Genomic DNA, 16,008 nt, shown 5'->3' with positions numbered 1-16,008 from the left:
AAAACATCATCTAACCTGATTTGACAAATATTTTCACATTTACTTATAGTAGTTTTTATGAATCATGTTAAAAATATTTATCGTTATTGGGTTTTTTCATTCATATATTTTGCTACCTATAAATACACTTTAAAGTAGGATTATCAGATTAAAGATTAAGAAGGAAATAAATCCTAAATTGTTTACTTATCTTTTAAAATGCCATACATAATACGTCAATACAATTAAGTTTTTGTGATAAACCTACATATTATAGGTTTTTTAATCTTCTAAGATCCCTTACCACGAACAAAACATTGTTTAACTGTACTATCCCAACCACTGCTAATACTAATAAATTAAGCAAACACAAGACTGTTTTCTTGATTGTTAACCAATCAAAAAGGAAAACCCGCCCCAAAGATGACCCACTGTCCAAAATGTCTTCACCATTCCTAACCCAACTTTCGCTCTTTCCAGATTACTTCACGCAAAGCCAAGAGTACCAGAAATACGCAACTGCTATGGGGGTCTCCGAAGCCCCCAAAGACGACTCACCCCGGACGACACCGGAGCTGTCCCGGGCCGACCAGTCCCCGTCAGAGCGCCCACCGCCAGGGTCGGCAGACAGCGATGATGCTGATGAGTTCGCCCCCAAGAGGAAGCAGAGACGGTATAGGACGACCTTCACCAGCTTCCAGCTTGAGGAGTTGGAGAAAGCGTTCTCGAGGACTCATTATCCTGATGTTTTTACGAGGTTTGTTGGCTTTTGATGATTATGATCAATTTAGTAGCAGGAACATAGACTTAATTCATGTTTGCTGTTGGTTTTGAGAAAGTGATCCTTAGAAATGAAATTTAATTAAATAGTTTGAAAAATAACTCGTAGTAGTGTGTACATAAATCATAATTTGAGTTTAGATGTGGTCTAGTATGTACGTGCCTGAAAATTTAAGAACTCTTGTTTTCAAAACATTCATTCTTACCTACTAACAATTATCGACGAAATATAAATAAGCATTAATCCGATATTATTTATTAAATACTCAATGAAATCATGAATACAATCGTTTAGGTGTGGTGAAAACCTTTCTTCTTATCAAAGTATTTAATCACTGAATTAATCCGATCCTTCCTTATTTTATAATAGGATAATGCCGATAACTGACAGCGTAACAGACATTTTTCTCTATAAAAATAATTGCAAGAAGATTATCTTAATCCCCGGTAATAAACATTACTTATAATAATTTTAATTATATTTATGAGCGTTTACACAATTTATTGTAGCAGTCATAAATAGTCAGATTATGTAATTAAGTGAGGATAATCATTTTGTTTATTATTTTGCACTTCTTGCTTTCAAAAAAAATATTTCTGGGTTGAGAAGGTCAGATAGGCAGGCGCTCCTTGTAAAGCACTGGTTCTTAGCTGAATCCGGTTAGACTGGAAGCCGACCTCAACATAGTTAGGAAAAGGCTCGGGAGATGACGAAACATGCCCAAAAATTAGCAGGAATTCACAATTTATTGTTAATTGAGTTAGGGTTTCTTCCGTATATTTTCATTCACCTATACCTCTCTTACAAAAGACATTTTAACGTCATGAAAGGCTCAATGCATCTCAATTGAACAGTGAACCCAATGACGATGATGATTGAATGAACAGAGTACTTATGATAAAATACTATGAAACCCGTTGTAAAAAACTTTCTTTTTGTTACAGAGAAGAGCTCGCTATGAAAATTGGCCTAACAGAAGCCCGAATACAGGTAACAATACTTACATAGTTTTTATTAACATCGATTAAAGTCATTAAGACTTTAGCTAGTAATAGTGCACTTACCATGCAATGGCTCAAAGGCGCCGTCGTAACTCCGACAATTTCCAAATACCAACAAAGCCATAAACATAAAAATATGCGTGTAATCCCATAAAATTAAGTAAAGCGTTTGAGTTAATTATTTAACACACAATAACATTCAGCTGGTATCATTAGTACGTGGTAATGAGGGTGAAGAACACGTTAATAATGATGCACATTCCATTTGTTCGTTATCTGTGGTGTAAAGGGAGGGTTAGACTGACGAGTAATGTGAAACCTCGGGGGAAACGAGAGCCTTACATTTTATGTATCTGTAGTAAATTAGGGCCAGATTTATGTATAATTTTATGTAAATATTAGTAAGTACTTTAACCGAAAAACCCCTGTATTTAAACGGCAACTTAGTTAACTAGCCATTTTCCCGCGGCTTCACCCGCATCCCGTGGGAGCTACTGCCCGCACCGGAATAAAATATAGCCTATGTTACTCGCAGATAATATAGCTTTCTAATGGTGAAAGAATATTTAAAATCTGTCCAGTAGTTTTTGAGTTTATCCATTACAACCAAACAAACAAAGTATTCCTCTTTATAAAATTTGTATAGATAAATACTTAAAAACTGAAGAATTGATTTATCATAAAAACTATTAAAATAGAAACAAACAAATAACATAAATCTATCGATATGCCTCACAAATTGAATTTAGCAAGTAAGTTACGTAAGTAAATCACCATTTATTTTAAATGCAGGCCAGATTTTCTGTTATCGAAATCTAGACAAATATATTGAATCTTAGTCTAGTGTACCACTTACTCTAGTACACCTGCTGCCTTAGGCAGGTAATAATGAATAAATTAGATCAATCTCAGTTGAGTAGATAATCAGGGATATATAAATATGGACTTGTTTGTATGAACAATAACGGCTTTTAAAATGGAGGAATTTTGTACCAACGTAAACTTATTTATCGACAAAATAAATGGAGAGAAAAGTGTAAACCGTCTTCACATAAATATGAATAAGTTTGCATGCTAAAAATGCAAAATCATTTCCAAGCTTAAAGAACCTAATCACGAACCGCGTTTCTCCGGTATTTGAAAAATGAGAAAATAATTGTCGCATATCAGTAATTCTTACTTATATTATAATTGCGAAACAAACTCTGTCTGGCCGACTTTAACGCCAAAACCACTGAACTGAATAAAATTAAATTTACAGAACCCGAAAAAGAACACATGTTAGTTTTTATCCGGGTGTGGGAAGAGGCTTCCTCAGAACGCAGATGCAACTGCAGGGAATAGCTACTTAATATTTCTGCACCTTCCCTCAGGACCTTCCTACGTCCTGTATTGCTAGGAGAACAGCCACTTATAGATATTTTTACACCTTGCATAGAAGCAACTTTTCTCTAACAATTTAAAACATTGTAACTACTATTCTATTTGCGTCAATCAGCACAGACCTTAAGAAAACGGTCTGACTGAGACTGGGAACTGGGACCAATAATTCGTAGTTTGCAAGGACTTGTCACGCAACCTTCAATCAGTTGAGACCGAATCGAATGAGACCAAGAAACGACTGCCTGATAACTATAATAAAGTAGTATGGACATGGAGTAGGGAAGCGTAGTGTGCTCACTAGGATTAGATGCGGTATATGGTTGAGGTAATGAACGTTATTTTTTTAAGAAATTCTTCCCGTGAACCAAAATTTTGTCCTCAAGGACAGCTCGGAAAATTCTTCGTGTGAACCTAGCTTCAAGGACATCTTTTTTTTTATTTACCTTGATAAAATCAAAAATAAGAAACAATTCCGAAAACGGTTCAAATTAACATTTATAATTTATCACTTTGCCTGGTTAAAACTTAACTATTAAAAACATTCGGTATTTTATTAATCTAATATTTGCCACTATCGTAGACTTGAAAAGAATAAACTACAAAAACATTTTGGGATACCTATCTATATATTCTACAATACCAATAAATTCACAATTTAAAAGTTAATGAGTATGCTATGACTTCAAAATATAATTTGAATCAATTAGTGACATATAAATAACTAGCTGATGCCCGCGACTTCGTCTGCGCAGGTTTAGTATTTCGAACAATATGTTTACAAATTGTAGCCTATGTGTTATTCTGATGTATAAGCTATATTATTGTAAAGTTTCATTAAAATCCATTCAGTAGTATTTGCGTGAAAGAGTAACAAACATCCATACATCCATACATACAAACTTTCGCGTTTATAATATTAGTAGGATAGGTAATAAAAGTAAATTACTTTCAGAGCATGTTGCCATCTTATAATTTATGACAATATAAAAACAATGGGAAAATGCAGTTTTATTATTAACTTTTTCACCATAGCTTTTCCATTAGTGCTCATTCAACAATTCATTCAAGACTCTTAATTGAGATATAGTATTCTACGTCATGAATAATTATTATTCATTATAATTTTAATAATTAATTCAATCGTTACACGTGTCGCGTTTACGAGTTTCCTTGTAATCATCATGAAATTATAAAAATGCTCATTCTTATAGTGCTTATGTAGGTATGCAAGTGGTTATTATAAAAATAGCCACCAATTAGCAAAGATTTTAGTTACAATGTATCAAATATTGGTTCTGTTAGAAAATGCAATAAAGATATTACTATTACTTTACTATTACTATTAATTTTTGAGTAAGTAACGTCAATTGCCACATAAAAAGTTATCTGGTGATTGACGGTAGAATCTAAAGAATGTGTTTGAGAGTTTTTGTAAGTATAGAAAATATGCCAAACCGTTATATTTATTCCTGAAATAAAAGTCAACTGATGATTGAAAAATCAGCCCTCAATATTTTAGAAGTTAGTAAAACTGGTTTCAGTGAAGTAAAGAAGAGTATTTGCTATTTTATTAAATGGCAATCTGTAAAACTTAAATTAGAAACTGCAGTGCAAGGAGAAAAAAATTACAATCTAATAATCTTCTATGCTAATAGAAACATGATATTATCGCTCTTAAATTATCTTCAATTATAAATGTAGATTTTGATATAATTGTCTGAATAAATGTTTAGATATTAATTAGTTTTAACGCAAAATACCTTTTTATTCTTTTATCAATATATTTCACAACGTGACCCCCGCTGTGCCATTGGCTGAATTTAACTTTTTATGACGTTTTATAATATCGTTAGCATACGTAATTTTAAAAAAATATCGTAAAGAAAAACAAATTGATGCATATTTTTATGATTGACTACGTTTTTTTTTTTTTTTTTTCTTTTTTATTTGGGAAATATCTAATTCAAATTGATGTTACGTAAGAATTCATTTCAAACGTCATATTTAATAAATGATAATTGTGAATGGTTTTGATAATAAAAGAATTACTTTGCACTTGGCTCGTCAAGTTAATTAATAGAACACAAAACATGAGTGTCAGAGATAATTTGTATGTTCTTATTTGCTAATTTAATAGCACTGTATAATAATATTTCTTAAACATAAATATTTACCATCTTTTAAAGAACATGTTCATTTCAACAATGATAAATATTAAATTAAGATTTTAAGGAACACATAAAGAAATCACGTTAACTATGCATTTTCTGAAAACTAAAACTGAGGGCTAAAATTATTTACAGACAATTTGAGTTGTTTTATATAATTTTTAAACACATAAAAGCAAATAAATAATTATACTGAAAATAAAATTAACACCTCCATTTTTTACAAAGAAAAAATACAATCATCATTATTCCTGGTCACTCGAGCTCTTTTAATAATACAACGAAACCCACACTTATTTGTCGCAACGGTGTATTTTGTTCACAATCGATGCGATTATTCGAATACAAATTAGTGCACAGAATAAAGTAATCGAGCGATACAATGGATCGATACTATTTGTATTCGATACGGCTGAAACATTGAAAGATAAATAGGTTTTATGCAGCATTTCTTATAATTAAATAACCTATTATTTTTTCCCCCCTGGATAAGCCTAAATGTGTTACATCCAAGCGGTGTAAAAAAATATTTTCTGAAAGAATATACTCGTACTTAGGTTCAATGCTTTTGGATAAACTGAAAATTTTGTAAAATAAATAAATATACTTATAAAACTTCCGCACCTGGTGGCAATATACTATTTGTCATTTGCGCATGTAATTTTTTATATTTTTTTGCGAAACTAATCTGTGGAAAATTTTATTATTTTATTTGTAGGAAACAATTAATATTAGATTTAAGACAAAAAGCCGCTAAAATGTAACAAAAATCGCTCAATAATTTTGCTCAAAAGCCCAAAGCCTCATCAATGTATGTAAGTCGCATACAACCTTTTGGTACGAGGCGACATCTTGACGTTCCTTTACACTCTACATGATACGACGCTCTTAAGTTATTACTGTGTCTTCAGCCCAAACAGCTTCCATCCATTTAAGTAATAGGCGCGTATTTTTCAAACCCTTGTTTATTAAATGAGGTCATTAGCAATTTTCTTGTATTATTACCAGCTGATTCGATCATGGTGAGCTTGGGGGGCTAAGATCGCGCTTTATTGGTGCAATAGATTGGTTGTGTTAAGGCAATTTATTAGGTGGACAAGGTGTTTGTGCATTTAGTTATTAAGTATAGATAAAACAGCCAATGCGTTTATTTTAAACGAGGGCTAATGTATATCCTATTGGCAAAGATATTGCATATATGTTAATTAGTTAATCATTTGGTTCCCTTCTTCGTCGTGGTGGCCTAGTGGGTAAAAGATCAACCTCTGAAGTATGAGGGCGCGGGTTCGATCCCAGGTCAGGCAAGTACCAATGCAAGTTTTCTAAGTTTGTATGTACTTTCTAAGTATATCTTAGACACCATTGACTGTGTTTCGGATGGCACGTTAAACTGTAGGTCCCGGCTGTCATTGAACATCCTTGGCAGTCGTTACGGGTAGTCAGAAGCCAGTAAGTCTGACACCAGTCTAACCAAGGGATATCGGGTTGCCCGGGTAACTGGGTTGAGGAGGTCAGATAGGCAGTCGCTTCTTGTAAAGCACTGGTACTCAGCTGAATCCGGTTAGACTGGAAGTCGACCCCAACATGATTGGGAAAAGGCTCGGAGGATGATGATGATTTGGTTCCCTTCTTGTGGTCCTTATTTGAAAAGGGCTCAAGAGGTTATTTTACCCATAATTTTCTATAGTGATATATATTTCCGAAGCTTACCAGTGACGGTTAGCTCTGCAACGAGTGTACAATCCAACGTCTTCGAGCGCAGTTTTAGCGCTCCGGGCACACATCGGCTGGCCGAGCGGCCGACGTGGTCATTACCTTAATGCGCGACTCTGTTAAGCTATTAAACACGGCACCTGGGACGCAGTCGGTGCCTTTTTGCACCCACCGAGCCCGCATGCCGTCAGCCTACCCGCCACCAATTACAACATTTATAAATTCGCGGCCTCAACGCCGTATGGCTTCATATCCGTAATGGCCATTGTAAACTTAATAGATCATACCCCCCTACACAAATTCCAACCATAAACACCACCCATTAAGGCTCAATTTAAAAAGACAGCCGTAATCGTAAACATAAAACATTTCTCGTTTATCACAGCATCCGCTAAAACCGCATCGACATTTACAGAAACGCGTTTAATTTTTTACAATACACCATTTATCATAAGTGAATTAATTTAAATTGCCATAAAAATAACAGTTTACATAATGGCTGTACGGTTCGTGACGATTTTTTTCGTGACTCAACATTTTTGTAAGTGCATAATAAATATTTCATGCTATGATAATCGACCTTTTACTAAAGTATTGAATTGTAAACTTTTTGTTGTAAAAAGCCGGATTTTTGTGTTCCCAATAAAATATGATGGCTGTCAGTTTGAATGGTGCAATTAAAAATTAATAACAGTGTGAGGTATAATTTTACAAATTCTAGTTGATTGCATCGATGGAGACATGATATTATGTACAGACCTGCTCATTGAATGGGCTATAAATCTAACGAGACCTGCGACACGCACCTCATGTCTTTATACTTATTAAATGCTGATATTTCTTAATAGAAAACACATTTTACGTAACTAATTCGCATTAGAATAAGGCTAGGTGCAGACATGAGTAAGAAACATTGTTGTTTTTGATACATATTTTCTCGTTAAACTAAAAGGACCAAAGTTTTTCTCCTCCTTGCAACACATAAATAATTGTTAAAAGACATCTGACGAAATTATGAAATAAACATGAGTTTGTTGAACAATAATTTATTGTTGTTTTAATATAATAAATATCTGTTTGGGTTGCCATATTTTATGACACGTATGTCAGAGATACAATGTAAGAGACGGGTAAAAGTCTGTTCGTATGTTTTGTAACTTTGTAATGAAGACATATGTATTTAAATGTACTGAATGATTCCATTGGTATTCTTGCTAGTACTTATGTATATGTTATGGACCAAGTGATAAATTGGGCAGTATACATAATGCCCGGTCATTATGAAAAATGCCCAATATGAGAGTGCAATTTGATAATAATTATTCAAACAATCAAATTGACCGGGCACTATACATATTGCCCGTGACCTTTTGGGCAAAGTAATACAAACATATTTAATTTCTTTTTTTTATTGTTATTGACATTTAACTTAAAATAAACTAAATATTAAACCACTTAAATAATCAGCCTCATGATTTGGATTAATTATGAAGGACTTCTGCCTTAAATGACATCATAAAATATATTTATGCATGGAAGTAAGCATGCAACATGCAGCAAGCATGGCCTCTGTCACGGCTCCGGCGCTGCGGGGCTCCGGCGGTCCCATGCGAGCTTATCGTCGCAGATGGTTTTCACGCTCACCACCGCAGCTTCGGCTTGCTGGCCGGCACAGCCGGCCAGCCTCAGCCGCGGCGGCGAGCGCTTCAACTACCTGCGCCTCACCTCGCAGGCCGCCTCGCCCCTCCGCGCCTACGCGGTTTTGAATTGCACTCTAGGGGTAGGGCAGACAAGACTACGTGGAGTCGGTTTTGCAGCGATTCGTTTTCGTCACTAAGTTCAATTTTTAATACAATGTTTTGAATCCAAATTAAATTCTACCATTAAAAAAAAACGAGCCAAGAAAAATGAGATCAAGAAAAACGAGGCGGAGTTAGTAAATTAGATGACAATTGTCCAATTAATAATTTTGAGGCTAGACTTATAATTTCCCATTAAAATAGAACATATAATTTAAAACAATAATCATAAAATATGTAGCAAGTAACAGGATTTATTTTTTAGAACAACTGCCACCCTCGCCCCGCATAAAATATAGCTTTATTATCAAATTGCCCAACTATCATGTAGCAGTATAATAATGCCCCGACAATGTGAGAAATAATTAAGTTAAGATAGTTATTAATCACTTGGCCCGATAAAGCTAGACATTATTCATAATGCTCGGGCATTATAAATAATGCCCGAATTAATCACATGGTCCATAACATATATAGGCCTGGGGTCTCTCGTGAGTACTTACAAGATGTATGTACACGCGATTTTCATACAATGTAACAATAGCTTATATTATGTTCTTACGCTTAAAGCTCAGACCACCAAGTTAAGGCCTTAAGCTAGGTTGTGCTTTTGTCGAAAAACCTTCATTTGTTCAGTTCCATGAAATTAATATAACAATGTTCTGTCGTGAAAGAGCAAATTACAGCAGTTACAATAAGTTAATGTTGTAATTTTGTATTGTGTTTTCTGGAGGACGTAAGAGAGGAGGTAACTTACTTAAACCATTTTGGAATACTCTAAAATGCTAGAAATAAGTTCATTTCCTAAGAATTAAAACATCCCCATTAAAAATTAATTTCTATGGTTATTGAGAAATTATTTAACTTATACTTTTTTGTTTGCGGTTCTACATGATCTTCGCATGCCAGTATTGTACGTATCAATCCATATTGAACTCCAATATCTACTATTTAAAAAAAAGACTAACCATTGAGCAGCCCCGGATCTAGGGGGGGGCAAGCCGGGGCCCATGCCCCGGGCGGCAAATTCAGGGGGCGGCAAAATCAGGCGGCTGCCTGATTTTAAATCCTACATTTACCATAATAGTTACTTACAGGGCCGCCTTAACCTATGGTGCAGGGTGTTCGAATAACCCTGGCGCCGCGAGCTCAGGGGCGCCGCGGTACGCTCCTGGACCAAGAAATTTCAATTAAATTAATGTATTGTCATACAATGCCACGCGCGTTAGATACACTACTTTTATGTCCTTTGGGACATAAAAGTAGTGTATCATGTGTGTACTCAAAAATTTTCGCGCTCGCTTCGCTCGCGGTTTCTTTACTTTACACTTACATTTTTTTTTTCACATATAGCTACTTTTAATTTAATGTCTCAATGCTCAAAAAAATTCGCGCTCCCTTCGCTCGCGGCTTCTTCACTTCACAGTCGCCTTTTATTATATATGTTAAGGACTTTTAGTGATCCAAATCTCAAAAAAGCTTTTTCGGGCTTGCTTCACTTTATAGTTGTTTTTATTTTTCAACATTTTTTTGTCTACAAACGACGCTACCTTTTTGCCAGGCAAAAAGGTAGCGTCGTTTTTAAGTCCTTTTATTAATAAGAAAGTAACTTCTAGTTTCTATTTATGGTACTACTTTAAGTCCCAAAATTTTAATTCATAGGCGCCAACGCCAACAAAGATCTATCTACGTTTGGGCTACATTTTAAGTCATTTTTGTTTTGAGTTCTAAAATATAACAAAAAATTTCGCGCTCGCTTCGCTCGCGCAATCACAACCTGTGTTCCCGTGTTTTTGCATTCACCAACCAGCAATAACTTATGTACGATTGGGCTACAATTTAGGTAATTTTTGCTTTGACTTGTTAACTATAAAAAAAAATTCGCGCTCGCTTCGCTCGCGCAATCGGTAACTACATATTATGTCTCTGTTTTTCGTATGGGTTTGACTTGTAGTTGGGGGCGTCGTAGAAATCTCGCCCAGGGCGCTAGTAGAGTTAAAGCCGGCATTGTCTGTCTCGACTTCATAACTTAAACCTGGCGAACAGTTTGAGCCTACAATGATTTGGACACATTTTTTTAAGTCCTTTACCTACCAAAAAAGTGACTTTCGTTGGTGAAAATAAACATAAGTACGTAGGTAGGCGGGGCGGCATTTTTCAGTTTTTGCCCCGCCTAAAAAAAATTGAAGATCCGGGGCTGCCATTGAGGTTCTTGCTGGTTCTATAGGAAGCCACTTTTGGAAAGGGCAACTACAATCAAAATTTTTATTTTTGAAGTGCTTGGAAAGGCTTAAATGAAATAAAATGCTTTGACTTTATGCAAAAATTACTCAGCAAAATATATGTAGCTGTATAGAATTCGCTCAATATAAATTAATACTTAATTTATTATTCTAAAACCCCACTTCTCGCGTGAAAGGTAGTAATTAAAACCTAAAACGAAAACTGGATCGTTGTAGAAAAAACTCCTGCCTCCTGATTATGATGTATGAAGTCCATAAAGTTATTTATTAGTGGTAAACTGCGTGTTAGCTAACTGTTAGTTTACAAACATTTAACACCTATTAGTTAAAGTAGCCACGCGTGGTTGGTTAAGCTAGAGAAACTCAGTGCTTTCGTCTCGATTGTGAAATTGTTAATAATGAAGCATTATCATTATTCTTTATTGCACACACAAATATTTTAATACAGACAGAATACAGAGAGCATTATGCAGATTCAACTTTAATAATAGTAGTAATACAGCGGTACTCTTGCCTTTTAGTGCAGATAGCTTAAGGCTGATAGTTTGTTTGGGCTCCTAAATCAGTATGTAGATGAATGGTAAAGCGCACATTTCAATGATTAGGTATCCATAATTGCCTCTATGTTAGATTATGATTCAGTGGTTCACTTCTTTACAACTAATTTCCATAAAAAGTTTAACTTGCCGGTTGTGATCAAGTCATAACAAATCACATCACATGAGTATTGGACTTAGGCATCTTGAATCATATTTTTTCTATTAACAACACATTTAAATGAATTTCACAACTCTTAGGTAATATTCTAGAACCACTTAAAAACGTTATAAAAATCCATTAACTAACCCCTTTTCTTCTTCCAGGTCTGGTTTCAAAACCGTCGCGCGAAATGGCGCAAACAGGAGAAGGTTGGGCCTCAGGCGCATCCATACAACCCTTACTTAGGAGGTGCGGGGGGAGCTCCCCCTCCGTCTGTGGTGGCGTCCATGCCGAACCCCTTCTCACAGCTCGGCTTTGGCTTCAGGAAGCCGTTTGATACGAATGCCTTGGCACAGTTTAGGTGAGTTGGTCTTGTGGAGCAGATGACTGTGTATGGGTCTGTGTTGATCTGAATACAATAATTAAAAATAAAATGTGGCTTTGGTTAACTTATGTGTCTAAGTAGCAAAATGGTGATGATGATCGAGCTTTTGAAAATAATTCTTAATAAACCGTAATTAAAATTGAAACGATATGAGAGATCAATCAACCTACACCCCACGTAAAAAAGTGGTACCTAACATATCATATCTTCTGTCAACAGATACGCCGGAGCGCCAGTCCTGGGCGCGCAATACCTCGGCGCCCCTCTCCCCCGGCCGCCGCTCTTCAGCGCCCCTCTCTACACCAGCAGCCCTCCCTTCCACTCGCTACTCGCAGGCCTAGCCGCCCCACCTCGGCAGTCCCCCGACCCGCCGCCCGTCTCACCCCCCATCTCACCCGGCAGCGAGTCTCCCCCAACACAACCATCAGCCCCAGAGATAGAGAGAAGAAGTTCCAGCATCGCAGCCCTCAGGATGGCTGCCAGAGAACACGAGCTCCGACTAGAGATCCTCCGACAAAGGCACCATACAGACCTGATTAGTTGAACACAACCTCGGCTCCGTTTCGGAGAACTCAAATCCGGTTTCCTAATTGAAGCTTGAACCTTTGGCAAGGCTGGTTTGCGAACATATCTAGACATGTGAACGCTGTTACTTATTTGTAAAATGTCGGGAATCAGGTTGTGTTATGAAGAAAAAAATTAAGTATAATTTTTGCGCACTTTTTGTCATTTAGCCGTTGATTATTTTCGCTTTTTGTTACGAGTTCCAAGTTATTGTTTCTCAGCCATTCGAGGCGTCAGAAGTGAACAGAAAAGATATATTTAACGAAGATTGTAAAAAGTATAAAACCTAGAACCAGTTAGATATCTTAATTGTAATTAAGAACTCGGTTGGTACAGCTTGAAATATCTGGAAGATAATGACAAAAAGTGACAAGAAAATTAAATGGCTCAGTACTTATTTACAATTAAATACGTTTTTTATTTCTGTAAATTAATCGAGTGTATAAACCTGTTCCAGTGAGCTATATAAAATATTTACATGTAATTATATTTTGGCTAAACGCCTTGTAAGATAACTATTGTAGTAAATATTAGTACGTTATATGTTAATACGTTTATAAAGACGTAAATACTTCAAATCCGTCCATTATAGGCCTTATTGTTATTTATTGTAGGATAAGTACTTAATTATTTTAAGTTTTTCAAAGTGATGTTTGCTAATTCCGAGGAAATGTTCATGCCTTCATTGTGCCTTTAATCACGAAAAGTATTAGAAAACTGTATGTATACGTAAAAAGACAATAAACATACAATAAATAAGTATTTATTCATAATGTAAAAATGAGTTTTCTTCAGAAAGATTGGATCACTTCTTAACTAAAAGTAATTCAAAGGCATTTTAACTTATCTCTTTTTTGTACAATAATAATTTTATGTGATTGCGTGGGTATTGCATATGTTTTGGTGTGGTGTCGGTTGCCATTTTAATCAATAGCTATTCAAAATTAACACGTTTTTGTATTGTTTTGGAAAAGTACGTTATTTTAAGTTGCACCAAAGAGGATTGAATGAACCACAAAGTTCTGTTTAAAAAAAATAGTTGCACAAAATACAGTGTCTATGCTTTTACTGTTTGTTAAAAAGGAAAAAAAAACATCATTATGGATTATCTTGTATAAAAATAAAAGTATCGAAACCTTTTACGTGTTTGTTTTATTACTTAAGTACCCAATAAAGAGTCATTTAGTACTTTGAACATAAATATGAGACAAACCATTATTTATAATCTATTAATCATGTGGCCGAGACATTTAAATACTAAATCTTCAGCCTGACATTTTCTATTTATTCTTTGAGCACTTTCGACTTAAACGTGTCTCTATTTCTTAAGTCCTATTAAGCTACCTGCTTTAAAAATGAGGTGATAATACATAAAAAAATGTAATGTGAACGAGCAAAATGTTTTAACACCAAAACATTTAATAGACCACAACTTGCAGTACGTAAGAGTTTACCAAAAGCTGCCTCAGATTCACAAATAGTAGACTTTACAACAGTTATACAATTAAAATTACCTAGTAATTACCATATCATTCAGTACCAAATATTAGGAACTTCCCTAATATCAAGCGTTTGCAGTTTGAACTATACCTGAAATACCATAAGCATCATCGGATCCTCACATACAAAACTCGTAAAAAATGACTCGATTAACTATTCGAAATCTCGCACCACATCGGCAATTACACCGCGTATTATAGTAGTGCTACAAAATCGATCAAACACACATACAAACAGACAATGGTTTAAAATATTCAATTAGTTCAATAAGCTCGGCTTTCGTTCACAGATATAATGTTCACCTTTCAACGTTGTTGAACATCAATCAAGATCTTATTACATGTCAAAAGTTGAAAAATATGGCAGCTTACTGTTCGGGGGTCGAATCACTCATCACGAGAGATCTACAACAATGGAGCCACATTAATTACATAATCGAATTCAATTAAATTGTAATTCAATAACATGCAATTACATTGGATTCCGCCGTGGGTTCGGTGCGTGGGACGCATCCGATTGGCTCATGATTAACCATTAATCTAAAATTCAATTATCTTATGATTTAACATCGTTTGATTGAAAGAAAGCCGTGACTCACGACTATTAGTTTTTTGGATTTGTACTAAAAGTTTTAATTGCCACTTTCTGTTTTGCTTGTGAGATTAGGTACTAATCAGTATGACTAACTCTGTAAGAGTGAGTCTTCATTTTCAGAAACTTTTGATATTTAAAAAAAAGTGTCTAAGTCTGTCTCCATATTTATGTAGATATATATTGTAAAGACTTTTATTATTTATCAAGTTGCAATCAAAATCACAAATCCCGTCGGATAACAGTACAGATAGGGAAAACAGTAGAAGGTGTTCAGGAACTAAACATATTACCTGTGTGTTATTGTTAAATAGTCGAAATCTTTTCAAATGATACAAAGAATTCATAGACAGATTAGTATTCAAAATAATGCATTGGAATTTTGATAGTACGCAACAGAAAAGGATATTTCTGTCTATATAAATATTATTCTACAAGTTCCAAAATCAGATATTAATGAAAAATAAATATGAGTTCGGTTAATTTAATTGTAATCGAATTTTTATCCTCCCGAACTCATCTGCTGGGGAACGCCTCCCGACAGCCGCTTATTAGTTCATGGAACAAGTCATGAGCGACAGCGGAAAATGAACTATTGGGTGATCACTATGTTTTAGCTGAGTTTCGAGTGCCGCTAAAGAGATGTTATGAATACTGACGGACCAAATTCGATATATGTATAATAATTATGAGATATAATAAACAGATAAATAAGATTCCGTACAAAGAACTTAAAAGCTCCTTTATTATACCTAAATGTGAGCCGTAAAAATGGATGTAAATGAGTAAAAAAAATTAAAACACATTTTTGAAGTTTTTGATTAAAGCCTTGAAAAATAGACTTTAGTTAAAGAAAGTGCCATGGTAGTAACTAGATAATTTAAGGACTTATTAAGAAAAACTCCTATGGAACGTGTTTCAATGTCATGCCATCGCTTACAACTTGGACCAATTCTCGGTTACCGTTGAGGGTGGATCCTCGCCAAATCTAATTATGAACTCCACACAAAAAGTAACTGAGAAACCACATTTTTGTATGTTTTGTGACCTCCTAGAATTCGCCCGTGTGAAACAGGCGTCTGCTTGTTGTGACAGGCTATTATCAATTTATGGGAGGATTTTCATAATACCATGTTCATTAAATTACCCCAGATGCGTTTCTTAAATTATATCTTTATGCTGAATCAATACGCAGTAATTAA

At 35.0% G+C, this 16,008-nt stretch overlaps 1 protein-coding gene across 2 annotated transcripts in view; it reads left to right on the top strand.

The window, feature by feature from the left end:
- LOC124646108 (homeobox protein aristaless-like) overlaps nt 1-13,857 on the top strand; it is a 74,106-nt gene extending 60,249 nt beyond the window's left edge. For both annotated transcript variants that reach the window (XM_047186179.1, XM_047186180.1), the window contains exons 2-5: nt 460-736; nt 1,705-1,750; nt 11,931-12,127; nt 12,371-13,857. In XM_047186179.1, the coding sequence (XP_047042135.1) occupies nt 460-736; nt 1,705-1,750; nt 11,931-12,127; nt 12,371-12,695 (845 nt within the window). In that variant the 3' untranslated portion in view covers nt 12,696-13,857. The remainder of the gene's footprint in view (nt 1-459; nt 737-1,704; nt 1,751-11,930; nt 12,128-12,370) is intronic.
- Nucleotides 13,858-16,008: the final 2,151 nt, after the last annotated feature.

The sequence above is a fragment of the Helicoverpa zea genome, chromosome 3 (assembly GCF_022581195.2).
Source record: "Helicoverpa zea isolate HzStark_Cry1AcR chromosome 3, ilHelZeax1.1, whole genome shotgun sequence".
Lineage (NCBI taxonomy): Eukaryota > Metazoa > Arthropoda > Insecta > Lepidoptera > Noctuidae > Helicoverpa > Helicoverpa zea.
The sequence above is the reverse complement of the archived record's forward strand: the minus strand, read 5'-3'. Positions and strand labels throughout refer to the sequence as shown.